Below are 24,412 nucleotides of genomic sequence, written 5' to 3' on the forward strand. Positions count from 1 at the left end.
ATACTGAAGCCAAGCTGTCTGACTTTGTTTGGGATTAATTTGATAGTTGTTCCGCCGATAGTTATTAATAACATCGATATTGTGAGAAATATTTCATCTCATGTGTTCCATTAAAATGCATTTGACGCCGCATCCTTGACCCTGAATGATTTAGTATGTGCCGTATAAATTTGTAATCAAATGTTTGAAACTGTTGCTTGAAAAAAATTACAGTTTTCGTTTTTATTTTATGTAATTAACAAATTTTATATTTGCAAATTGTACAGATCTATGTGATTCGCTCATATGTTCAACTCGTCCACGTGTATTTGTGTATGTATGTTATCTTCCAAGTGCAAGAACACTCGCTTCGATGTTTGTGCAACTATAAATAGTTTTGAGAGACTCTATTTACGGTTGAAGCGACTATTGAAGCATTATCTACATCAATATGTATGTGATCCTAGATGGATTTCATCAAGTAATGCAAATGTAATTCAGGTGTATGCCGAAGTGTGCATGCGTACATATGTATGTACAATGTGCACATACCTATGTATATGCCGGAATTCGATTGAAAACCTTTTTTATTTTGAAATACAACACTTACATATGCAATTTAATAATTCTTCTTGCAGAGAGCATATACCTAAAATGTCAACGGAAAGCTTAAACAGCCTAAGCGACCTCGATCTGCATAGAAAGCTGATTCAATGCGGATTCCCAAGCACTCCTGTGACGGAAACAACCAGAGCGGTGTTAATTGAGAAGTTGAAAAAACACAAAAAGGCGGAGAAACTAAAGAGAAGAAGTAATAAGTACACCCTGTACTCGCAGGAGCAGCGCGATCCGTCACCGATATTCAAATATCCAAGGATGAACAACAACAACGACATTGAATTGTGCCTAAATCCTTCAGTATTTAATCAGCGTAACTACGACGAGCCGGATTTGAGTCCATTGCAAATGTCGGCTTCCAAGATGTACGCCCCACCACCTGTTGTGGCATCCAACTACGACAGTGAATGCATGCCGCATAATATGAACATGAATGGCAAATACCGCCAACAGTGCTCCATGCCCTTCTCGATAGACTCGTCCAACAGCTATGCCAAGCAGAGTGGAAAAGTGAAAATGTCGGATGGAGGCGTCGTTAACCGATTGCTCAGCTTTCGGGACACCACACTGCAGAGGAAGATCAGTCCCAAAGTCACCCACGCTGCTCAAATGTCGAGAATGCCGCCACCAAGGAATGGAAAATTCAAACGTTTCGTCCTATCCGACCTTAAGTCGTTTTTCAAGAATCCCGACATAAGACAATATATCATACCAAAAATGCTGATTGGCCTCTTGCTGATATTTCTGGTAATAATTACAGTGCTGTATGCGAGCAAGAAATTCGATCAGAGCCCCATGGACAAAACGGCGTTGAAGTATACATTGTGCAACCAAAACGACTTGCAATTGGCCAACGGAAAGGTTCAGTGCATACGGAAAGAATCTTTGAAGAGTGCTCTGCTCATGAGTGAGGAGCTTTTTAAGCATTTGAACGAGCGTGCCAGACTCCATCACTGCTCAGATGCCAGCCAGTCGCCGACCCTTGAAGTGAATGAGTTTGTCAGAGAGCTAGTCAGCAGCAGCAAGACTCCAAGGGCGAATATGCATAGCAATCTGCTAGCGACTCAATACCTAATTGCGGAGAATCCGCAGTGGATGATAAACATTTTGGAAGCCAAGGACTCGGCCAGCGCTATGGAACAGGGCTCGTACTTTGAGCTGGCGGAACCAAAGCTGCCGCTCAAGTGCGTTGTTTCTAAGAAAGTCACACGCTTCTTTGCCGTAATGGGTACTCTGATTCTGGTAGTATCCGTAGCCTTCCTAGTTTACTTTGGCATTGTAGTTTATCGCATGCAGCAGAAGAAAGCCTTGATTGCTGTGGACCAATTCACAAAAGACATCATACAAGAGCTGAAGAACCAGAGCTCTCAGTCTGAAAGCCCTGAACTGATATTGAATCAGCTGCAGGAGAAGCTAGTGCCTTCCGAGAAACGCTCTAAGCAACTATCCTATTGGAATAAGGCCCTGAAGATGTTGGAGAAGAACGACAGCCGTGTGCTCTTCGGCATGGCCATACGTGACGGCAAGCCCCTGCGCACCATTGCCTGGAACAGGAACCTGGAGAAAAAGGAACTTGGCAAGAAGTGGCAGATATCCGCACTCGACAATTCCAACAAGATTGCAAACCCACCGACACCCTGCCTGAAGATCAGGCACATGTTCGACTTGACCGAAGTCGAACAGCCCAACCTGAAGCAGTCCATTGTGGAGTCGATCATTGAGAAGGTGGGACCACGCTGCAAGATATGCGATGTGCAGCTGGACATACAATCGTGCTGCGTCTACATACGTTGTGCAACCGAGGAGGACGCTGGCATGATACACAACGAGATCAATGGTTGGTGGTTCGACAATCGCCTAATATCGATTAAATTTCTAAGACTTGAACGCTATCTAAGCCGTTTCCCAAAACCCGCAGCCGAGCCACCATATTTTCTTCCAAACGAGGCAGCCAACACTCACTCATAAAATACAAATCTTCAACTCTAGATACTTAAGTTATTAAATGCGAATTTGTTTTTACTACAACTCTATTCTCTTTTTTTTAAACATCCATTAATGTGGGCTGGACTCTAGTGTAATAATTGATACAATTTACATTGGCATTTCATCAACAGCTTTTTCATTGCATAAAAAAGTTACAAACACATGTGGGTCTATTGTCTATTGCTTCGTTAAGGCATTCGAGGACAGTGCACTCTCTCCCGTTTCCAAATGTTTAATGAGACGATACAAGGCAGCTGCTTCTTTAATTTTGCTAAAGCCAACACAGAAGGCCTCAATTTCAATGAACAATTCCTGAAATTGATTGAAATTAATTAGTACATATATACTGTTAGATTATGCAGTGACTTGCCTTGACATTAACAATCTTATTCCGAATTAGAGACTGGAGAAACACACACACTAGCCGTACCAGACGGGATTGCATGTACTTGTCTTTGACTGTTTCACAGGTGGAAATACAATTACTGATGTACAAATGTATAAACTCTGTGGGTAAAGGGCCCGACGTAGTTAATCTGTTTCAGAGAAAGGAGGAAAAAGAGTTAAGTTAATGAACAATTAATAAATCTGTGTGAACATTTACCTGTTGACCACCTCCATGGAATGCAACGTTATATCCATATTGACCAATATGTTGAAGTACTCTGTTATGTCTGAGGTCATCATCAGTCTTAGTAAGATTTCAATGGAAATGAGTGGATTGTTTTCAACCAGCAGGGGTAGCTAGCAACCCACAAAAACTATCAATATATTATTCAAGTTCAAAGAATGGATACGCACCTTTGCCGGTGTCAATCCATATTGGTGCGCTATGTCAGAGTTCTGTTTCAGCAAATCATCAAACAGAATCTGTTGATCCTGAAGACTAAGGGGCTGCAGAAACGCTTGTTCAATGAGCAGCTTTGTATTGGGGGTAACATAATTCGATTTGTCATATAATATTTTCAGCTTTCCACTGTTTGACTGATTTATCCACAGCAATTCGTCCTCAAAGTCCATAAGCGGGGGGGCAATCGACAGAAACATGATTGAGACCTGTCCTCAAGCTCGAGCTGTAACAATAAATAATCAAAATAGTGTGGGGTAGAACTCCCAAGAAACGCTAAACTTATTATTTTATAAACAAACAATGCCAGAAACAGGTTAGAGTGACCTTAATTGGATAGACTAATAAAGGCACGCTTTTTGAAGATAAACTATTCGGAATAGAACGTGGAATATCAAGTCAAGGCACCTCTCATATCGCGAGGTAAAATAAAAAATAAATAATATTGTATCTTCATTATATTTATAGTGTTCGGTCGGCAAACTTTTTGACTTCAAACTTTTTAGTAACATTGGTACCTGGTCAATGCGGACTCATTGTCTGCGGCCAACCAATTTCGTTGTAGCGATTTAATTTAAAAAAAATAATAATATTGTATCTTTTATTGATTTAATTTTCCTAGCTGGCTGTGTGCTGGAAAACATAGCACTGTAACTGTATTTCTATATGATACAGGAGTGATACGCATATATATATATATACGTGCCGGTATTGGATAAATCCCATCGTTTCAAAGTATAAGTAATTTCGACGTGGAGCCCGTTAGTACATTTCTGCTAGCATTTCTGCATTACCCAGTCTGGTCACACCTTGATGTATTAATCCACACAATAAAGTTAAAATGGATCGCGGAAAAGGTGGATCAGGTAGATCCCAGAAAAAGGTGCCACTGGGGGGAGAGCTCTTTGCCCTTGGCACAAAAAGCTGTCGCGATGATGCGAAATCCAAAATTATTCCCATTAAGCCCATATCATCATCCGAAAGAAAGCGGGAAGCCTCATCCGCCCTCGGAAATCCATCCAAACGATTTCGAGGAAATCTGAAAGATTCTGGAGCCGACACCTCCACAGGCAGTAGTCAGTATGAGAGCTGGGAGCAGTTTGCAGTCGACTGCGACTTGGAGAATATTATTGAATCCATATATGCGGCACTGGAGCAGAACGACACCGACTCCGTGGGCAGATTGGTGTGTGGAGTCATCAAGCACACGACTGCAAATGCGTCCAGATCCAAGGTGGACAACATTGGCATTCTAGCACTGATGTACGTGGCGAAACTGCAGCCGCAAATCTTCTGCACAGACATCGTGGCCTGTGCCCTGCTCTCGTTTCTTCGACGTGAAGCCAATATGAAGATCCGATACAACACCAATCTGCACATTCTGTTTACGAACCTGCTGACCAGGGGATTCGCGGACATACCACAGTGGCCGGAGATACTGCTGCGCACGTACATCGACGACGCTGTCAACGAGCGCTACTGGGCGGACAATGAATACTGTGCTTCCTACGTGAAGAATGTGTGCGCCGCCTTTAAGACCCGCACTCCCCACATTAGCCTACTGCGCTGGGACGCGAGCACGGCCATACCATCGGCTCACAGGGACAGTGTCACCATAGACGACGACTCGGGCGATAATTCAACGCAGAGTCTAGATGCCAGCCCCCTAAATTCCGACCTCGAGCCGGTGCCAGACTCGATAGGCGCCGTCAAGCCACGATTCAGCGACGAGACGGTGCAGAAGCATGTCAGCGAGGCGATTCGGGACCAATTGAACAAGCGCCAGCAGCAGGATAATTACACCAGGAACTTCCTGAAGTTCCTCTGCACAACTTCGGGCATAGCCGAGGTGCGCTGCCTGAGCATATCCCGCCTGGAGCTCTGGATACACAATGGCAAGCTCGTGAAGTTCGCACAGCAACTACTCTCGTACATCTGCTTTAACATCAAGGGGGGCAACACACAGGATAACGAAGTTCTGCTGGTGCTGGTGAAGATGCGCCTGAAGACGAAACCCCTCATCAATCACTACATGTCCTGCCTCAAGGAAATGATTTGCCTGCAGCCAGATATATTGGGCACTGTCATGAAGCTGGTGGTGCAAAACGAGCTCTCAAACACAAGGAATCCCAACAATATGGGCATGCTGGGTAAGCCAATAGCTGAACTTAACATTTACTATGATTTAAACCTTATTTATTGTGTTCATTTTGCAGCCACAATGTTTCAAACATCCGCGGATCAATCGGCTGCAAATTTGGCCGAGATTTATCAGGAATTTCTGCTGCAGCGTGACGATTGTTTGAGGACTTTGCGTGTGTTTTTGAGGGAACTTGTGCGCATGCTACGCTTCGACGTGAATCTCGTGAGGTTCTGCAAAACATTTCTAAGCGAACGAGAGGTTCTCACGCCTCAAATCGAACAGTTTGAGTTCAAGGAGCGGATATTCCACTCCATGGTGGACATTGTCTGCCTGTGCATGTTCCTTTCGGCCACACCGCAGGCGCGTGAGGCGAGCCTCTCGTTGAAGAACAATCGCGACGTGAAAAACAATCAAGCGCTGCTCAAGCTGTACAACCAAATGGGACAAATCCAGCTGGACACGGTGTCGTGGATGTACGAGACGGTGCCGAATGTGTTCAAAATTACGGGCATTGAGTACCATCAGGCGCTGCACAAGCTGCTGCTGTTAGACACGCCCGAGCAGTATTCACGTTGCGATCAGTGGCCCTCGGAGCCGGAGAGAGTGGCCATACTGAGGATCATCTCGGAGACGCCCATCCACGAGGAGACGCTGCTGCGCATCATCTTGATTGGCATCACCAAAGATATACCCTTTTCAATAGCCAACACGTTCGACATTTTGTTTCTGGTCATCAAGCGGGTCTCTGGCATGAAGACCAGCAACATACCCGCCGTGCAGGCCAACAAATTTGACATCATAGACTTTCTGTTCAACATGTCCGAGTACCATCATCCGGAGAACATTCGTCTGCCGTCGGATTATGAGCCCCCAAAGCTGGCCATTATTGCGTTCTACTGGAAGACTTGGCTGATTCTGCTCATGATATCCGCACACAATCCATCGACATTCGGTGCCTTCTGCTGGGATCACTATCCCACAATGAAAATGCTGATTGAGATATGCATCACGAGTCAGTTTGTGAACACAGCAGCCAGCAAGGATGAGTTGCAGGTAGGTTAAGGCGTTCATTGCAAGCATTTCCAATCTCTGATTCATTCTTCTTCATATTTTGCAGATCATGACTGTGGAACGTGATCACATTCTGCAATTTGAAACCTATTTGGCCGCACAAACATCCCCGAATGCAGTCATCACGGAGGAGAATGCGATTCTGATTACACAGCTTATGCTGATGGCGCCGCTGGGTGCACCGCGCAAGGTGCCTTCCATGGTGCTGGATCAAATGAAGTTCCTCAATCAGACCTACAAGCTGGGCCATTTGTTCTGCCGTTGTCGCAAGCCCGACCTGCTGCTGGACATCATACAGCGGCAGGGCACAACCCAATCAATGCCGTGGCTCTCGGATTTGGTGCAGAACAGCGAGGGAGACTTTAGTCACCTGCCCGTGCAGTGCCTGTGCGAGTTTCTGCTCTTCAATGCGGTCAACATCAACGAGGAGAACAGTCGGGATGCCGAACTGGTGAATTTCCTGCGCAACTTGACATTTGATGCCAGCCTTAACCATCAGATTGTGTGCGAGCTGCTGGATTATATATTCAGGCGGCTCTCGTCCACCGTGAAGCAGTCGCGTGTGGCCGCGCTCTCTGGCCTCAACATCATCTTCAGGCACTCGGATGACTACGAGCACGAATGGCTCCTTAAATCGATCCAGCAGATACCGCACTTCTTCGAGGTGAAGCCGTTTATAATCCCTCAGCTGCGTGCTGCATGCCAGGTGGAGAATTGCCCGGAGCTGATCATGGCCTACATTCAGTTCATTACCGCCCACACGATGGGCGATCCCGTGAACGAAATGCTCGATCATGTCATCGATATGGCGCAGCTGATTGTGGAGCGCAGCACAATGTTTCAGCACATCATTATATCCCAGGAGGACTATGACTATGCGCCGGATGACACGCGCATACAGACGCTCAAGTGTCTCTTTGTGATGTTCAACAATTACATCATCAAGCTGCGGGAGTATCATGAGCCGTACGAGTGGACCGAGTACCCGGATCTGCTGATGGTTCAGTTCGATGATGGCGTGCAGCTTCCGCTGCACATAAACATCATTCACGCCTTTATAATACTTCTCACGTACTCGAACAACAACATGCCAGAGTCTATACCGATACTGGACTATTGGTTTCCGCCCGGCAGACCCGCGCCCGTTGCCTTTCTGCCCAGCATGCCGCAGGAGCAGGTGCAGCTGCTGCCCGACTGGCTGAAGCTGAAGATGATACGCTCCTCGGTGGACCGACTGATCGAGGCCGCACTGCACGACCTGACGCCCGATCAGATTGTGCTCTTTGTGCAGAACTTTGGCACGCCCGTCAACTCCATGTCCAAGCTGCTGGCCATGCTGGACACGGCGGTTCTCGAGCAGTTCGATTTGGTCAAGAATGCCATACTCAACAAGGCCTATTTGGCGCAACTGATTGAGATTCAGCAGGCTCGCGGTGCCAAGAACGGACACTACACGGTGCAAGCGCTCGATCTGCACTCCCACTCCCAGACGGTGCCCGATCTGCCTCGACTTAGTGTGATTATTCAGGAGAACATTGAGATTGGGGACTATGATGCCACAGATGCGAGCAGCAGCAGCAACAACTCAACCAAACAGTTGGTTCAGAGAGTACTCACGCAGCCGGATCAGGATTGGATTTCACGCACCGATTGCCGCACCTTGATCCATCATCTGCTGGACATTGTGGTCAGTCCACAGAGGAGCAGCACCAACAGCAGCAGCAACGAGCTGCTCGTCGCTGTAACCGAAGTGGTGGCCAAGCTTCCGCCCGATCGTTGCGTGGATTTTGAGCGTGCCATCATTATGAGTCGACATGCCAGCACCCTGCTGCGGGCATTCTTCAGCTGCATGCTGCACCGCGACAGCTACCGCATTCTGGAGAAGAGTCTGCAGAAGAGCTTCAAGATATTCAAGCACAATTTCAGCTTGGATCTGAGTCTGCTGCAGAGCACGGAGCTGTATCACGACAGTCTGGTGTTTATGCTGCGCAACTCGCGGGACATTTACTTCCAGCAGTTGAAGGGAAACAATGCCTTGTTGGCCAGAAAGAAGATTGTCAGGGACATCATTCGGAGCTTCGATGCGCCCAAAAAGGGGAGCAACACGAGCAGCAGCAGAGATCAGATCTTCCACAATGGACTGTTCATCGATTGGCTGGCGGAAGTTGATCCCGAAATAGTTTCCACCCAGCTGCTGAAGGAGAAGTTTCTGTTCTCCAAGTCATGCAGCGAGTTTCGCTTCTATTTGCTGTCGCTGATAAACCATCAGACCAACTGGGACACCATCGAGAGGATAGCAGAGTTCCTGTTCAGGGAGTTCCGGGCAGATTACGATTACAGCACGGTACTTAACTACTTCGAGGCACTCACCACGAATCCGAAACTGTGGAAGGGCAGGGAGAAGTCCTCCTCGAAGAACGCACGCCCCGATCCCTTTTTCCTGCTCAAAGACTCTGAGCTGGAGCCATTCACCCACTTTATGCTGCACGAGGGTGTGTCGGAGATTAAGGTGGACAGCAGAGGCTACGACTTCAAGCTGTGCTCCCGCATGCAGCTGCTGTTCAAGCTGACCGAGAAGCGAAGGGATCTGATGGTCAAGGTTATGGACTATGTGGAGGAAAGCTCGGTGTCTGACTATCTGAAACTGCAGGTTCAGCAACAGATGTACATCATGTATCCGCGCATCAAGTTCCTGCGGCCCAGCAAGGATGGCAAGGAACGATCGTACAAGCTGCAGACCCTGAAGGGCTGTCAGGCCGATAATGTCTCGAATAATTTGATCACGTGTCTGGGCAGCCTGGTGGGCAAGAAGGACTTTGAAACTCTATCGACTGACACGGAGCTGCTGCTGCGCAAACTGGCCGCATCCCATCCACTGCTCTTTCTGCGCCAGCTGAGCGTACTCTCCTCCATAATGCAGGGCAGGGCACAGATCACCATGAAGGCGCTGCGCGAGGAGCATCACTTTCATCGTTTCGTGCAGATCCTTAGAACGTTGGAGCTGCTGCAGCCGACCATATTCGAGGACTCGTACAAGACCGAGATTCAGACGACGCTCTCCTGCTACTTCAACTTCTTCAAGCACCACAGCTCGGTGAAGGAGGCCTTCCAGATGCTCAGCAAGTTTGTGCAAATGCTGCAGGCGTACATCAACTACAACCCGTCCAGTGCCTTGCTGTTCATCGAGCAGTATGTGGGCATCCTCATGGAACTGGCCGCCAAGTACACATCGCTGGGCAAGCTTCAGGTGCTCGTCCAGGCGGTCGCGCTGCTGCAGCACAAATCGAACTTCACTTCGGAGCTGGACGACGAAGAGGTGCGCTCCGAGTACGAGCTGGACGAGCACTGTGAGGTGAAGCCGTCGGTCAGCAAGCCAGTGGTGGCCGAGGTGGAGCCGATGGAGGGCAGCGCGAGCACTGTTCCCACGGCAGACGTTGTGGGCGTGCGCGGACCCTTGTCGGTTCTGACTTTGAGCTCGTACAGCAGATCCAACTACACGGACATATCGCCGCATTTCCTTGACCTCATCAAGATCATTAAGCAGTCCAACACCGAGGATGTGGTGCTGGGGCCCATGCAGGAGCTGGAGTGCCTTACATCCAAGCGATTTGTATTCATCAACGAGTTGTTTGAGCGGCTGCTCAATCTGATATTCTCGCCGAGTGCCCAGATCCGATCGATTGCCTTCATCATACTGATTAGGCATCTGAAGCACAACCCAGGCAACTCCGACATCAATGTGTGCACGCTGAACGCTTACATACAGTGCCTGCGGGACGAGAACTCGTCGGTGGCAGCGACAGCGATTGATAATCTGCCCGAGATGTCGGTGCTGCTGCAGGAGCATGCCATTGAAATCTTATCGGTTGCATTCTCCCTGGGGCTCAAGTCGTCACTGAACACCTGCCCGCCCATACGGAAGGTGCTGCAGACATTAGTGATTCAACATGGCTATTAAGTGGCCATTGGGGAGGTGGTTGTAGGTTAGTTATAGGTTCTAATCGGTGAACGATGCGTAATTGTAAAGATAGCCTTATCGAGCTTAGCCTCCAGGGGCGGCGGCTAGCAAATAAATATTAAGTTGTATCTTCATTCATTTTCTTTATTTCTACTGAAAATACAAATTATGTAGAAAATTTCTCTTACAAATTGGCGATCTCAACAGGATACGTGTGTGTGTTTCGATCGCTGTTTTATGCATGCCTTGCTTGTTCGTTAAATGCAATGCACAGTGCTCTCTCCCATACGATTTATTGGCGGTCGGTGGCGCGAAGCTTCTCCTCGACAGCTTCCCGGGAGGCTTCGGACAGATCAGTGGCTTGTATATACTTTTGTACGCCCACCAGCGATTTCTTGAGAGCATCGAAAGAGCTGGAATACAACATCTTCTTCTTAACCTAAACAAAAGAACAAAGAATTAAGCGATTGTTTATGGTTGTTCCTTGGATATTCTTACCTTAGCAGTATCGGGACACCATGACATAAGGAACAGCTTTTGCTTCTTTGAACTCTCAGAGGTGCCTTGGCATTGATGCATATACTCAAAGTCGAACAATCCATATCTGTGGAAATTACAAATAATTCAGTTATTATTGGCTGCAGAGTGCTCTTGGGTTTGTAAAGATTAAGGCTACATTTACAATCGTAGTTCTGCTTGGTTCGTGCGGTGTGTCCGCTTTTAAAGTCTTCGGATGTGGATACGAACAGACAAAATAAAGATAAAATAATGGAAGAAAAACGTAAGAATCTTAAAGGAACAGTTAGGTTCCTTACACTATTACGAAACAATAATTCTATTTGAGAGAAATCACATTTACTTTGTCTTTGATTTTAAAATGTGGATTCATGCGCATTTATTGGAGCTTAGAGTAAAACTTACCGGCATTCGCCAGGACCGCATTTCTGGATATCTTCTAGAAACTGGTCGTATTCGCTGTTGCGATCTGCCACAGTCTCCACATCGATCTGCTTCTCGTCACGGATGTAGAAAATGACATAGCGATGCTTTTTGTCCTTTTTGATTTCCTCGTATGTAGTCTTGCAGACATCGGACACAGTTACACCAGAAGCCTGTTCAAATTTAAACAAAATTTAAATTCAATATGTTAGTAAGCAACAACTAAAATTTTAATTTTAAATGTTTGTAAAGGCGGGAAAACCTTTCTACCTATGCATAATACATGTGTGCCCCTGTGCATGTGTGTGCCCGCCAACACAACTCCCCCTGTGACTGAACCAGCAGTATTGCCGTCTCTTTTCCACTATGCGAAAATGCTGCCGTCATTGCCGGCAATAACAACAAATAAGTATGCAAAGTAATAACTTTTTGTTATTTTATTCGTATTTATCCACCATTGATAAAATCTGTACACATGTACATGTATCCAAATATGGTGAAATACAACAAATGTGGGTAGATAATTTACAGGGATGACAGAGGGTGTGGCACCATTTACAGTTTCAACCCGGCAAGAGTTCAAGGGTAATTTTACAACTACCGGCAAACCTAAGGGCAAACAACGAATGCTATGGATTTAGCAAGAGTTCGAAAAATGGCACATGGTTATTTATTTGACAGAAGAATTTTCTTTTCTTAAGTAGCCAAAGATTTACACACATTTTCCAGCAATTTTCGGCAATCGGCAGTACATTTTTTTCATACATACAAACGTCTGTGGCCGTCACACACACACTATCATGCATATGCAAGCGAACATGTACCCAAGCATACACACGGCGGCAAGGAAATGATCGCTCTCCACACCTTAAATATGTATGCCGCAGATACATATATGGATATATATTTATACATATTTCGGTATAGTTATATATTTTTATACATTCGTCCGTGGGAGAACGTGTAGATACATACAGACATGTGTACATATTTATAGCCATCGAAATAAAAAAAAGCGGTATATGCCCACACACATACACACACTCCATACATACATTTGTGTGTAAAAATATATACACATCCAAAAGTGGATGTATGTACGTTTGGACGTGAGTGTGTGTGTATACGCGTGCCTATTTTTCTCCAATTTTTCTCTTTTAATTATTTCCGATTCGATTCGGCCCAGAAGACGCCGCGCCTCCGCCGCCCATTTGGAAGCGAAAATGTACAGATGTACATACAAATGCACCACTTCCATTCTTTTCTTCTTCGATTTATTTCAGCAATTGCCATTTGGCAATTTGAGTGAATCGCGAAAAGCATGGAAGCACTTTAATAAATGAGTAATATCCGTTCCTACCAATGACTAATTTGGTTTATGTATATGTGTATGGATGTATACATACAGATGAGAATATATCGCCAAATAAAGCCAACGTTGGCCGTACATATATGCAAAAAGTTTGAATAGACGTACATTCATACAGATATATGTACTTATCTTATATACACGCACACTCTTGTAGAAATGTACATACACATTTCCAATGCATATACAGATTTCAAAGGAGCTGCTTATATGATTCATCGAAACATACAAATATGTATGGATTTGTACATCAAGGCATACATTATTCTGCCATACATATATATACACACACATTTACATTAAAAATATATGTGGTTGGTCTGTTTTTATTTTTATTTATCATTTAATCGTTCGAATACATACCATTGTTGCTTTATTGTAGTACTTTCACAAATTTCAAATTTATATTTTACAAATACTGTTTTACCTTCCGTCTTCACGAACAACCGGACGAATAGTGTGACCGCGGAGTGGCCGATAAAATATACCATAAGACCCTCGGAAATATACCGAAATAAACCTTGTAGGTTTTTAAATATACCGTAAATATATCGAGTCGTGAATTATTTTTCTCGATTTTGATCTTCCATCTAATATTACCAACTAGTCAGGACTCTCAACCAAGAAACTTTTATTTTATGAGATTAAAGATCCAATTTCCCATAAATAAGACTGGTTCTCCTGATGTGTTTTGATTGGATTGCCTACAAAATAAGGTTCAAACTGAAGCTCAGAAGCTGCGAAATTTTCTGTTGAACAGTAAACAGGGATGATTTCTTATCGTTTACATAGGAATATCATTCCTGATTACCTCGACCAAACATTTAGCGCATCTGAGAACGGGCTGTACAAAATATGGTGCAAACTAAAAAATGCGGAGTTGCCAGGCAAGTCCGAAACGTTCTTGTGAGTTGGGGAATGCCACGATGGAATCGGCACATGCTAGATTTGATGGCATGTATGCATTATTTACATATTTATATTTTAAATGAAATGCACCTCAAATCAACCCTATAAAGTTTCTTTTAAGTTGCCCACAGTTTTGTGGTGTGGAATATTCTCAGACATTAAGTAATTGCAATTGAAATGGCAGCACGGCGATCTGGCAACGTCAAACAGAACAGCAGTTTGCTTGTTATTGTTTGGGCAGAGAAAGCATAACATTAAATTCATGGATCGTGAAGCGCGGATAGCCGGAGCAACCATCACGGGAACCACAGTGCCTTTGTGCTACATGACAACATTCAAAATGGAAGTCTATCCGCTTGGCTAGTCCTGCATAAAGACATTGACAGGTAAGCTTCAACAAATTTGAACACTCTTTCTTGTGATGATTATTTTATTTAACAATTATTTTAAAGGGGTTATTAGCTTGCTGATTAACGATAAATATGTTTGTCTAGGGAAGAGAGCTGTAAAACTTTAACAAAATTAGCATATTCCTTCGTCCTCGTCTTCGTTGGTTGCCTAAAACGGTAAAAAAAGATGATTGTCGCCCTTTTAACTCGTTTATATTTAACTTACATTGCCAGCATTATCTTCAGATTTCTTCTCCAGATGCATACCTTCAGGTAATGGAATGTTCTTAGCTAAGATCGCGTACTCCACATCCATGTGTCTGATGAATGGAGTTGCCAACATCCTGGCCGCCATTTCAGCATCTTCTTCATCAAATGCATTCAAAAGTGTTTGCAGTGTGGACACTTCTTCAGGCTCGCAGCAGGTTCCCCATTCCCTGAAAGCCTTTTCTGCTTCAACTGAATCACCACGAGCTAATTGCACTAGCACCAAAGCCACAACCAAGCGTCCGATTTGACCATAAGACTCTGTTTGCTGATTGAGCCCAATCTCTCTCTTAATTGCTTGTGTAGCTTCATCGTATCTGAAATAAGTGGTAGACGCTTAGTATAATTCTTATATGGAAAGTATAGTGGATTTACCTCCTAAGTTTGACTAGTATTCTTGACACTTTGGATGAATATTCAGTTGCCTGACGGGTGGAATCCTCAATCTAAAAAGGAATTAGTTAGTTAAAAAGATAACTTATGTATCAGAGAATTTACTTACCATTATTACTTCTATAGCATGCTGGTAGAATCGCAAAGCCAGCTCTGGATGCTTTTGCTCAGTTAATTTGGCAGCTTTATCCAAAGCGGATGCGGCAGCTTCTGGCGAACCATGCTGCTGATATAAGCTACAAGCTTTATTAACATACTCTTCGATCTCCAATAGTTTGTCTGTATCCTTTGATAGTAGAACAATCTAAAATATTTGCAAACGTCAGCATATTGGGCAAAAGCTGGTGCCTCATTTTACACACCTGCTCGTATGCTTTAGCGGCATGGAACCAAGATTTGTTGTTTTTGTAACATTCGATGGCCTTCAACTGACATTCCTTGCTTTTATCGAAATTTTTTCCTATTCGATAAGCAGTGGCTGCAAATAATTGAATGATAATTAGTTATAAGGGTACTACTTAATCAAACAATTCAGTTACTGCACATTCAGTTATAATAGTCCTCTGATTTAAAGATACACATGTATACAAAAAAAATACATTAATGCATCTACATCTACAAACCCATTAGAAACACGTAAACATAGCTTTGTTGCGTTAATTGATGTTTATATAGATATGCATTTGCATACATATATACCCCCAAATACCACCTGCTTATAATATATTAATGCATATGCAGTCACGTACCTGCTTTAGAGTATTCATCAGCAGCACTGTCATAGTCAGGTACCCACTTTAGGAGCGATGTTTTCAGGCTGCAATGCAGCAATGTTTGTTGATTATATTGTCTGTTTGATGCATACAAAACATGTCACTTACCTCTTCTCTGCCTGTCTAACTAACTCCTCCGCTTCGGCAATTTTCTTGGCAGCGGACATCTTTTTCACAAACTTTTTGTGGATTTCGTAGGAAAAATCAATTGTTTACATTTATTTTAGTGTGGCCGAGTGTTGTGCTGCCAATAAAATACCACGGCTTATATACAGTAATTTTACACATTAGATGCGAAGCGCATGTCCGTTATTTGGCCTCCTTTTTGCATGCACTGAAAAAAAAACAAGTTCAACAACTTTAATAATTGTTTGTGCAAGCTCTGACCAAATAAGGAGATTTAAGCCTAATATTGTTGAACATTTTACAATTTGGTGACATCTAAAATACATTTACTTAAAAAGTAACAGTAATTTGAATTCAAAAAACCATGGTATGTTTGCTCTTTAAGAAAAATCATATAGAACACGTTTTATTTTTGTATGTGTATTGACATACTGCATTCGTAATAACACAAGTCTTTGGGGTACATTCATCTATTATTTTTTGGCAACTCCCAAAACAGGTGTAAAAATTGCAAGTTAAAATCCTTATTTACTTATGCATGAAAAAAACAGTGCAGTGCATCGAGGTAAGAGGCGGAGGACGAAACGGATTCGTAGACTGCCCTAGCTTCTATTTTATTGCATATTTTTAGATGTAGAAGTATTCGTGGGGTGTGTGTGAGAGTGGGTAATTGGCATTCTAGCTCAAAATTTAAATCTCTTACTTTTCAATATTTTACAGATATTAAAATGTCCCACAAGTCTTGTGTAGAATTAAGCGAAATACGAAAGTTGGATAAGATAGTGCAACAGTGCGAGCAGTACATGTCCAATAACAATATCAACGACACCGCTAAAAAGCCGCCTTTGAAAGAGTTTCAAAGAAATTGTGTAACCAAGTCCAATAAATTCGTTGAAAGAGAACTCTTTTCCCTCATGTGCAACCTAAACAAAACTGAAAAGAAACAAGTTTTTGTTTCAGATATATTGATAAACGCCAGCATGTTCGATGATAAAAGTGAGAGTTTATCCAGATTCCCGAAAAATGTGGCGGAGCACGGCACAATCGTCTATCACAAGTTTCTACGGGCCAGTGACAGTAGCGTTTCCATCGATCTTAAGCTCAAATCAAGTGCTCAAGGGAAATACGAGCACAGGGAAAGGAACATAGCCGACTGCTACTTTTCGCCTTTGTTGTTAAAAATTAATAACAAAAAAGAATGTTTGAAGAGAGTCAAGGCAAATAGAAGTGAACCTCATCTAGAACCGTCTCGAAGTGAGGTTAAGTCCGCCCAATCAAAGAGTCACTTCCCTAAAAAACAGATCAAAAAATGTATCAAGTGTGATAAAAAGAAACTATATTTCCGTTATCAGAGTTCGGAAAGGGAGTGCGAATCGTTTTGCTCGTATAAAAATAATAATGATATCTATCGGAATCATAGGGGCAGCAACAGCTCCTATGAATGCATGCTCAAGAATATCAAGTACAATCCGATTGAGAATACTGTGGAGAACGGATTGGTCGATCATTTCGACGATGTACTGGACAAGGAAGCTCTGCTTGGATCCAAGAGTGAACCGAAGATGCAAGAACCCATTGAGACGGTATGTACATACATTTTAATTACATAAAATTAACTTTTAAAAGTTCATTTGTTTTTTAGATAATTTCTTTGCGCGGAAACATTTTACATGACCAGAAGCTGCAGAACAACAAATACCATAAATGGACTCTTTTGCACTACTCGCCTTTCAAAGCTGTTTGGGATTGGATAATATTGATACTGGTTATGTATACAGCGATATTTACGCCCTATGTGGCTGCATTTCTGCTGGGTGAAAAAGATTACCAAAGAAGAAATAACAAATATATCAACTCGGATCCCATTGTCATCATAGATTTAATTGGTACGTGGTAGCCCCTATAATTACTTATTGTTCACTAATTTTAATGAATTGTTGCAGTGGACGTTACTTTTATCGTCGATATTCTTATTAACTTTCGAACTACCTTTGTGAACGGACAGGATGAAGTGGTATCCCATCCAGGTCGTATAGCCGTTCATTATTTGAGCGGTTGGTTTCTAATTGATCTGGTGGCAGCCGTGCCTTTCGACTTGCTATTGGTTGGAGACGATACCGATGAGGTAAGCGATGAGGTATATTTAACCCGCCTATGGGTAAAAACTGTATTAACCAACGAACTGCCACTAATAAAAATTATTTGTTTCAACATTCGCCAGACAACTACCCTAATCGGACTCCTGAAGACAGCTCGACTCTTGAGGCTGGTTCGTGTGGCGCGGAAAATTGATCGATATTCGGAATATGGTGCTGCTGTACTTATTCTGCTAATGGCTACTTTTATTTTGATTGCCCATTGGTTGGCCTGCATATGGTACGTTTATAGAGAGACATTTTCAGAAGATCAGGCCAGAGGCCATAAGTTTCATACACTCTCCACCGGTACGTTTCAGGTACGCAATTGGCAATGCAGAAAAATCAATGGCCACAAAAAATATAGGCTGGCTCCATTCTCTATCATTTGATATTCAAGAGCCATATTTTGAGAACAAAACTGGTGGACCTTCAATAAAGGTACTAAAATATTCATTTACAATGTAAAATAAACGCTGTTTTGGTTTCGTGGCTTAGTCACGGTATATTACAGCTTTATATTTCACATTTACTTCACTCACGTCTGTTGGATTTGGAAACGTTGCGCCCAACACAGATGCCGAAAAAGCATTCACCATATGTGTTATGTTGGTTGGATGTACGTAAATACATGTTTCTTTCAATTTTAAATGTTTACAATCACTGCACTTTCTTTTCTATCTGTGTAGCTCTCATGTATGCCAGTATTTTTGGAAACGTTTCGGCTATAATACAAAGACTTTACTCGGGAACAGCAAGGTACCATACACAAATGTTGCGTGTTCGGGAATTTATACGCTTTCACCAGGTAATTATTCAACTTTAAAACCAACCTACAGCCATTTAGTTTTATTTTTATATTTTTCTAGATTCCAAATCCACTGAGACAAAGACTGGAGGAATATTTCCAGCATGCGTGGACCTACACCAATGGAATTGACATGAACTCTCTGCTGAAAGGCTTTCCGGAGTGCCTCCAAGCAGATATTTGTCTGCATTTGAATAGAAAGCTATTGACCACGTGCCCAGCTTTTGCAAACGCTAGTCCAGGATGCTTAAGGTAAACTCATCGTAGAATATATGTACATTTATTAACTATGTATTTGCAGAGCTTTCTCTCTTAAATTTAAAACCACTCATGCGCCACCAGGAGACATATTGGTGCATAGAGGAGATGTTCTTACCTCTTTGTTTTTCATAGCAAGAGGATCGATTGAAATTCAAAGAAACAGCAACATGATTGTCGTCTTGGGTAAGAGATTACAATATAATTATTTAAGGCAATCCTGGTTAACGTTGGATCACCATTAACTTTAGGAAAAAATGACATATTTGGCGAGAACCCGTGCGTATACCCAACGCTTGGAAAATCAAATTGTGTCGTTAGAGCGCTAACCTATTGTGACATTCATAAGATACACAGAGATGATTTGCTGGACGTATTGGATCTGTATCCTGAGTTTCTTGAAAGTTTTGTCAACAACCTGGTACTCACGTACAATATGAGAGATGTAAGCTGTAATTTCCTTAAATTATTTATAGAAAAATATGTAAAAATTTAAATCTTATTTCCTACAGGATGATAACAGTGGTGTCGACATTAAGCATCGCTATTTGAGAGCAAGGAATTCTGATAATGTGAGGAGCACAAGTGATATCCCATCCATTAGAATGTGAGCTATATGCAATATAAATCAACTATCCGCCATAACTCGTTTCTATCTTTCAGAGTTGGATTACGCTATAAAAATCATAAAGTAAATACGTCTGTCCATAAAGTAAAAACCGAAAACTCGAGAGATTTGAATATTTTCATTGAAAATGAAATTGCAAACTATCATTTAGATCTATTTGAAAATAACAATTAAGCACAAAGACAATTTAATGTCATTTAGGTTTTAATATCATAAATGCTACAAGCACCTTGCAGCACGCTACGGATAGTTTATCGTGTAAAAGTGTGCTTAATCTTAGAAAAAATAATTGAAATAACTTCCAAAATGTTCAGCAAGGATGCACCAATGAAAAGGCCAATAACACTACCAATGGCAACTGGAAATCAAAATTGTATTATATAAATATTTCGCTGAGAATGCTAAATCCAAGAAAACCTACCAACTAAATCCAGTTTTGTTTGAGTGACTGTTCGGAAATATTTGGCTGTTGGTGGTGATGTTATTTCGATTTCGACCATGTTTGAGTCGCCGTAGTCGTTATGATTTTTCTCGCGAGACCTTAGATATCTTCTTGTTAATGCAATCCGTTTGAAACCAAAGGTTTTCACTCACCCAACGTAGCTTATCTGCTGCTCCATGCAGGATGGCAGACATGCCATATTAGAGCTCACACGGCTAATTACCCTTGCTGCTAGATTTCCTGAAAGAATTTTGTACAATTTTACACTGCAATCACTAGAAATGGAAGAATAATTACCACTACCTTTATCCAAGCACGAAATTCCTTCGACACCGCAATAATTTATGGAATCTACATTAAGTTAGAAATAAAAGTTAGCTATAAAAATGGAACACTGATTTTATGTGCACATACTGTTTTTACTGTGGTTAAATAAAGTGCAATTGCAGAGATTCATTTCAATTTCACTTCGAATTTTGGACATGCATGTGGAAAAGCTGGGAAAATATTTGATTAATACAAGACAAGAATTCAAATAAATAAATTTACCTGTATAACACATCATTGTCACTGGTCTCCGTATCGAATTTGCACATTCGCTGAGAGACTGGTTCCTCAATAACATCATGGTTGTTCTCTATCCCTTCCACATTGAAGCTGTGCACTGATGGATCCGATGTAATCGTATAGGCTAAAGCATTAAAGTACGGCTGGTTTTCCGGGCTGTGAATGTATAGCTTAAAAAGAATATTTGTTTAGATATATGTTTATGCTTTTTATAATTTAAATATAACATACATCGTATCGGTATATGAGGCCATTTCGCAGAACTAATCTCAGATTACGGAATTCGTCCAATGAGGAATACACCAATGGCATTTTATCGATACTTTGACTATAATTATTTAACAATTTCAATGGGTAATTTTGTAATTGATCTTTTCTGTCATTGTACTTACTAATCAATTAAGTTGTTGGCTAGAAAGCAGTATCCCATTTCTAGTTCGTGAAACTTGAATATTTCCTCACAGTTGGGCAGAAGTTTTTCAGAGAAGTAAATTTTTTCCATAAATTCTGTACACGAGCTGGCAAACAACTATGAAATATGGTAATACAAAGAGTAGAGTAACATATAATTGTAAATGGGGAAACGTACTGCTTTTCTCATGGCTACTATATCCACTCCACAAGTCGAATTGAAGTCCTTGCAATATTCTTCTTTCAAATACAGGTTATTCGGATTTATAAAGAGGTAATCATACAAAGTTCTTATGTACGTATAGGAAGGAGAATGTCCGTCAGCAGAGCTACGTTTCACTGTCTCCGAAAACTCTTTTGTAATTCTGTTCTTCGACAAGCATATGCTAACGGCCGGAAAGGTGTTAATCCAACTAATATAAGACGTTGTTACCCCAATGCTGGTCGAATCTGTATCAGATCGATTCTTCATAAGCATAAAAATCGTGGCCATATTCCAAAGAGACAGAATGATGACACATATCCAAAAGAATCTTTAATTAAATGGAAATTAGATATTATTTAATGGAATGTGTATTTATGTGAAATTAAAAATACCTTCTGTTGGAAAATCTTCTTAGTAGAAATCGTATAGCAGCCCCGCAATATTTTCCTGCCATTATTCCTTTGCTTTTGCCGTTTGTCTAAATCAATATCAAAACGGAATGATATAATTGCCGCCTACATTCCGTGCTTGCTGCAATTAGTCCTTCCATTGTACATGCACTTTGTGTGCTTCCTGAATACGCCCATGCCTGCTGGTAAAGGTGGTGAATAATCATACCACCTAATTTATTAAATTAACGTACCTCAGGCAAGGGTATAAGGATGATGCAGAGATGCAACAATTACCAAAGAGAAGATGAGCTTGCTCAAGCGTGTATTTTCATGCTCCATAGCCCACACGCTGAGAAATAAGAGATTCCCCGACAGCATCTGCAAACATCAACCAGAAGATCATTTACACCGAATCATACATATGGGAAAGTGTAAAACAAATGAAATAAATGAGCCTGGAAAATCAACTTCTTCAAAGTTAATGATTACCAGGTGAACTATACTTTAGTTGTTTGTTTTAAAACGCTGTTTAAATACATATACACATCGATACGTATTGCACTAACATGGCAAAATGGAAGTACTTCAGATGCTGAGCCAGCTAGTTAGTGCAAGTAGTCTTTGGAAGTCTGCAGTTAAAAGGTATTGACCAATATGTTGGGGAAAGTGAAAGGCAATATTGTTGTCATTTACCTGACAATAGGTAAGTTATGCCAAGAACCTAACAACTATTTTTACTTAAAATGTAAAATGGTTTATATTCCATAAGGAATCGCATATGTGCTAGTTAATATAAATGCATCTTCAACCTACATTGGACCGAGTAGACAGGTATGAAAAATTTGGTATACGAAAACTTTTCTTTAAATCAAAATGAATTTTTAGATGTGGCCTGTTGAAGCTCCACCTTACATGTTTTATAGACAGCAGCCCAATGCTTTGAGAAAATTCTATTGGTACAATGCCAGGACTCCAATATTAGTTGGAAAAATGAGACTTAAAAACTTTATGCGTAATATCCACATGCTGCCAAGATATATACATTCTCCTACACCATATCATGATATATATGGCACTTCCAAAAGGTACCTATCAATGGATGTATAATACATTTCTTAGATTTTTAATCATTTATGTTTTCCAGAAGCGTCTTCAGAAATTTAAACACCGTTCCAACAACACCCTCAACCACAACGGACTACAGTCTGGCCCTGGGACCTGTCAACCCCTTTGTACCTCTGACGGCGGCAACGTTGCCAAACCCTGAATTTTTAAAAGGTGTCGAGAATACGAGAATCTTTTCAAACTATTCAAATGAAGGCTGGTCGTCCATTTGCTCAGACCGTATATCAAATACTGCTGCACGACTATCAGATGACTGTTTCAAGAATACTTTAAATCGCTACCCAAGGGAGGAATATGGATTAAATAGTGTGCCCAACGAAATAGCGCAGACAACAACTACTCTTCCATACATGAACTATATTACGCACACCTACTTTACCCTTGATGATGTTATTCTACCGCGTTCAGGGAACAGGTTCGCAGACAACTCGGCAAAAGAAACCAATGAGTATCGCCTGAGTCCAATTATAATAACAACTGAAATGCCACCGGCCACCACGACTGAAGTTTTTCAGACCACAACGAGGGCGACAACTACGACAGAAGCCCCGATCCCGATACAGACAACAACGACTTTCTTTAATGCCGAGTATAGCAGCAGTTGGAAGCCAATAACTTCTACCGCTACAACTGAATTCGCACAACTATTCGAAAACTACAAAAATTGGACAACAGCGCAAACAATTAAAGAAAAGCCGTCTTTCCAGCCCATTGTAACAACGGAATCGTATAACCCTAAACTTATTCTAAAAACGGATAAACCTAAACCCATTCTAAAAAAGGAAAGAGCTCGAAAAAACATGACTTCAATAATGCTGAGAAAGTTTAAATCGCTAAAACTAAATTTCAAAAATATTTTAACCACAAAAGAAACCCCGAAATACCGAACAAATAAGACCGAAATAACCAGTAGTGAGAATTACAATAAATTAAACGAAACTTCAACGTCAGTGATTCCCGCGACTATAAGGACCCATCTAAAGCGAACATTTAGAAAAGTCCGGGTTGTACCATCAACAAAAAAAACACCAACTCCAGTTCCACGCAACACCACGGAAACGAGTACATTGAAAACGAAGCAAAGGAAAACAAACAGGATCTTTGAAAGACGCAAACACTTGAATACCACGATTGCAAGCGAGCCGTCGAAAAATGTTAAGAGTGAAAGTGAAAGCAGTAAGTTTAAGCGCCGTTCAACATCCCCAACAACTCGCAAGTCCAAGATTATGGAAACTACCGTACATGCACCCACACCCGCACACAAACGCGCACGCAACACAACGAAAGTTACCAAGAGTAACGGACTTAGGTCACGTGCAGACGGAATAATAGAAGACAAAGCCTCGTTGGTCACAGAATCAGCCATTATGACCATATCCAGCGGCAACATCAAGCTAAAGCAGCCAATATTGAAGCTAAAGTCACACCAACACAGCGGAAAAAATATAAATTTTATAGAAAATGATAGTATGATTCCGTCCCTTCCAATTGAAGTCTATTTTAAAAAAGTTAACCAACAATAAGAAAACAGCTGATTATACCAAAGCCTTAACTTATACATGTCAATATATAAAATTACAGAGATATTATTTCGCACAGTTAAAACGTGAGTTTTATTTTAGTTTTTAATATGGGTCCAATAACAAATGGGTCCGAGTTTAATATTTTCACAAA

General features: G+C 41.9%; 8 protein-coding genes across 11 annotated transcripts; 4 read left to right on the plus strand and 4 right to left on the minus strand.

Moving 5' to 3' along the window:
• Window positions 1-159: 159 nt before the first annotated feature.
• On the plus strand, window positions 160-2,625 carry LOC117584832 (inner nuclear membrane protein Man1). 2 transcript variants are annotated; one of them, XM_034273966.1, is made up of 2 exons: window positions 160-316; window positions 618-2,625. In XM_034273966.1, the coding sequence occupies exon 2, from the start codon at window positions 634-636 to the stop codon at window positions 2,563-2,565; it is 1,932 nt and encodes a 643-aa protein (XP_034129857.1). In that variant the 5' UTR covers window positions 160-316; window positions 618-633; the 3' UTR covers window positions 2,566-2,625. The 2 variants fall into 2 exon arrangements, with proteins under 2 accessions (XP_034129857.1, XP_034129866.1); XM_034273975.1 differs by having other exon boundaries at window positions 160-312.
• A 71-nt stretch (window positions 2,626-2,696) lies between these two features.
• LOC117584845 (CCR4-NOT transcription complex subunit 11) lies at window positions 2,697-3,964 on the minus strand. 2 transcript variants are annotated; one of them, XM_034273994.1, is made up of 5 exons: window positions 3,949-3,964; window positions 3,385-3,656; window positions 3,188-3,327; window positions 2,954-3,119; window positions 2,697-2,895 (listed from the first exon to the last, which is right to left on the minus strand). In XM_034273994.1, the coding sequence occupies exons 2-5, from the start codon at window positions 3,628-3,630 to the stop codon at window positions 2,761-2,763; spliced, it is 687 nt and encodes a 228-aa protein (XP_034129885.1). In that variant the 5' UTR covers window positions 3,631-3,656; window positions 3,949-3,964; the 3' UTR covers window positions 2,697-2,760. The 2 variants fall into 2 exon arrangements, with proteins under 2 accessions (XP_034129885.1, XP_034129878.1); XM_034273987.1 differs by lacking the exon at window positions 3,949-3,964 and having other exon boundaries at window positions 3,385-3,753.
• Window positions 3,965-4,232: 268 nt separating this feature from the next.
• On the plus strand, window positions 4,233-10,736 carry LOC117588137 (integrator complex subunit 1). The gene is made up of 3 exons (XM_034279271.1): window positions 4,233-5,580; window positions 5,647-6,626; window positions 6,691-10,736. Exons 1-3 carry the CDS (start codon window positions 4,272-4,274, stop codon window positions 10,600-10,602), a joined length of 6,201 nt encoding a protein of 2,066 aa, XP_034135162.1. The 5' UTR covers window positions 4,233-4,271; the 3' UTR covers window positions 10,603-10,736.
• A 56-nt stretch (window positions 10,737-10,792) lies between these two features.
• Window positions 10,793-13,420, minus strand: LOC117588214 (cofilin/actin-depolymerizing factor homolog). The gene is made up of 4 exons (XM_034279392.1): window positions 13,274-13,420; window positions 11,524-11,714; window positions 11,101-11,206; window positions 10,793-11,041 (listed from the first exon to the last, which is right to left on the minus strand). Exons 1-4 carry the CDS (start codon window positions 13,274-13,276, stop codon window positions 10,895-10,897), a joined length of 447 nt encoding a protein of 148 aa, XP_034135283.1. The 5' UTR covers window positions 13,277-13,420; the 3' UTR covers window positions 10,793-10,894.
• Window positions 13,421-14,231: 811 nt separating this feature from the next.
• LOC117578838 (gamma-soluble NSF attachment protein) lies at window positions 14,232-15,906 on the minus strand. Its single transcript, XM_034264618.1, has 7 exons — window positions 15,750-15,906; window positions 15,618-15,685; window positions 15,231-15,346; window positions 14,978-15,172; window positions 14,851-14,921; window positions 14,435-14,792; window positions 14,232-14,377 (listed from the first exon to the last, which is right to left on the minus strand). The coding sequence occupies exons 1-7, from the start codon at window positions 15,806-15,808 to the stop codon at window positions 14,342-14,344; spliced, it is 903 nt and encodes a 300-aa protein (XP_034120509.1). The 5' UTR covers window positions 15,809-15,906; the 3' UTR covers window positions 14,232-14,341.
• A 315-nt stretch (window positions 15,907-16,221) lies between these two features.
• Window positions 16,222-19,806, plus strand: LOC117591467 (potassium voltage-gated channel unc-103). 2 transcript variants are annotated; one of them, XM_034284755.1, is made up of 13 exons: window positions 16,222-16,332; window positions 16,488-17,350; window positions 17,410-17,653; window positions 17,711-17,904; window positions 17,989-18,143; window positions 18,223-18,343; window positions 18,401-18,521; window positions 18,592-18,710; window positions 18,772-18,962; window positions 19,012-19,154; window positions 19,220-19,413; window positions 19,481-19,575; window positions 19,632-19,806. In XM_034284755.1, the coding sequence occupies exons 1-13, from the start codon at window positions 16,302-16,304 to the stop codon at window positions 19,768-19,770; spliced, it is 2,610 nt and encodes an 869-aa protein (XP_034140646.1). In that variant the 5' UTR covers window positions 16,222-16,301; the 3' UTR covers window positions 19,771-19,806. The 2 variants fall into 2 exon arrangements, with proteins under 2 accessions (XP_034140646.1, XP_034140652.1); XM_034284761.1 differs by having other exon boundaries at window positions 17,711-17,892.
• A 4-nt stretch (window positions 19,807-19,810) lies between these two features.
• LOC117592329 lies at window positions 19,811-21,808 on the minus strand. The gene is made up of 9 exons (XM_034286020.1): window positions 21,741-21,808; window positions 21,195-21,549; window positions 20,998-21,134; window positions 20,837-20,933; window positions 20,588-20,775; window positions 20,449-20,535; window positions 20,191-20,313; window positions 20,018-20,136; window positions 19,811-19,954 (listed from the first exon to the last, which is right to left on the minus strand). Exons 1-9 carry the CDS (start codon window positions 21,806-21,808, stop codon window positions 19,848-19,850), a joined length of 1,281 nt encoding a protein of 426 aa, XP_034141911.1. The 3' UTR covers window positions 19,811-19,847.
• A 375-nt stretch (window positions 21,809-22,183) lies between these two features.
• Window positions 22,184-24,336, plus strand: LOC117582395 (mucin-5AC). The gene is made up of 4 exons (XM_034270082.1): window positions 22,184-22,316; window positions 22,383-22,444; window positions 22,499-22,698; window positions 22,758-24,336. Exons 1-4 carry the CDS (start codon window positions 22,268-22,270, stop codon window positions 24,259-24,261), a joined length of 1,815 nt encoding a protein of 604 aa, XP_034125973.1. The 5' UTR covers window positions 22,184-22,267; the 3' UTR covers window positions 24,262-24,336.
• The last annotated feature ends 76 nt before the right edge of the window (window positions 24,337-24,412 follow it).

This window comes from Drosophila guanche, unplaced genomic scaffold (assembly GCF_900245975.1).
Source record: "Drosophila guanche unplaced genomic scaffold, DGUA_6, whole genome shotgun sequence".
In the NCBI taxonomy this organism is placed as follows: domain Eukaryota; kingdom Metazoa; phylum Arthropoda; class Insecta; order Diptera; family Drosophilidae; genus Drosophila; species Drosophila guanche.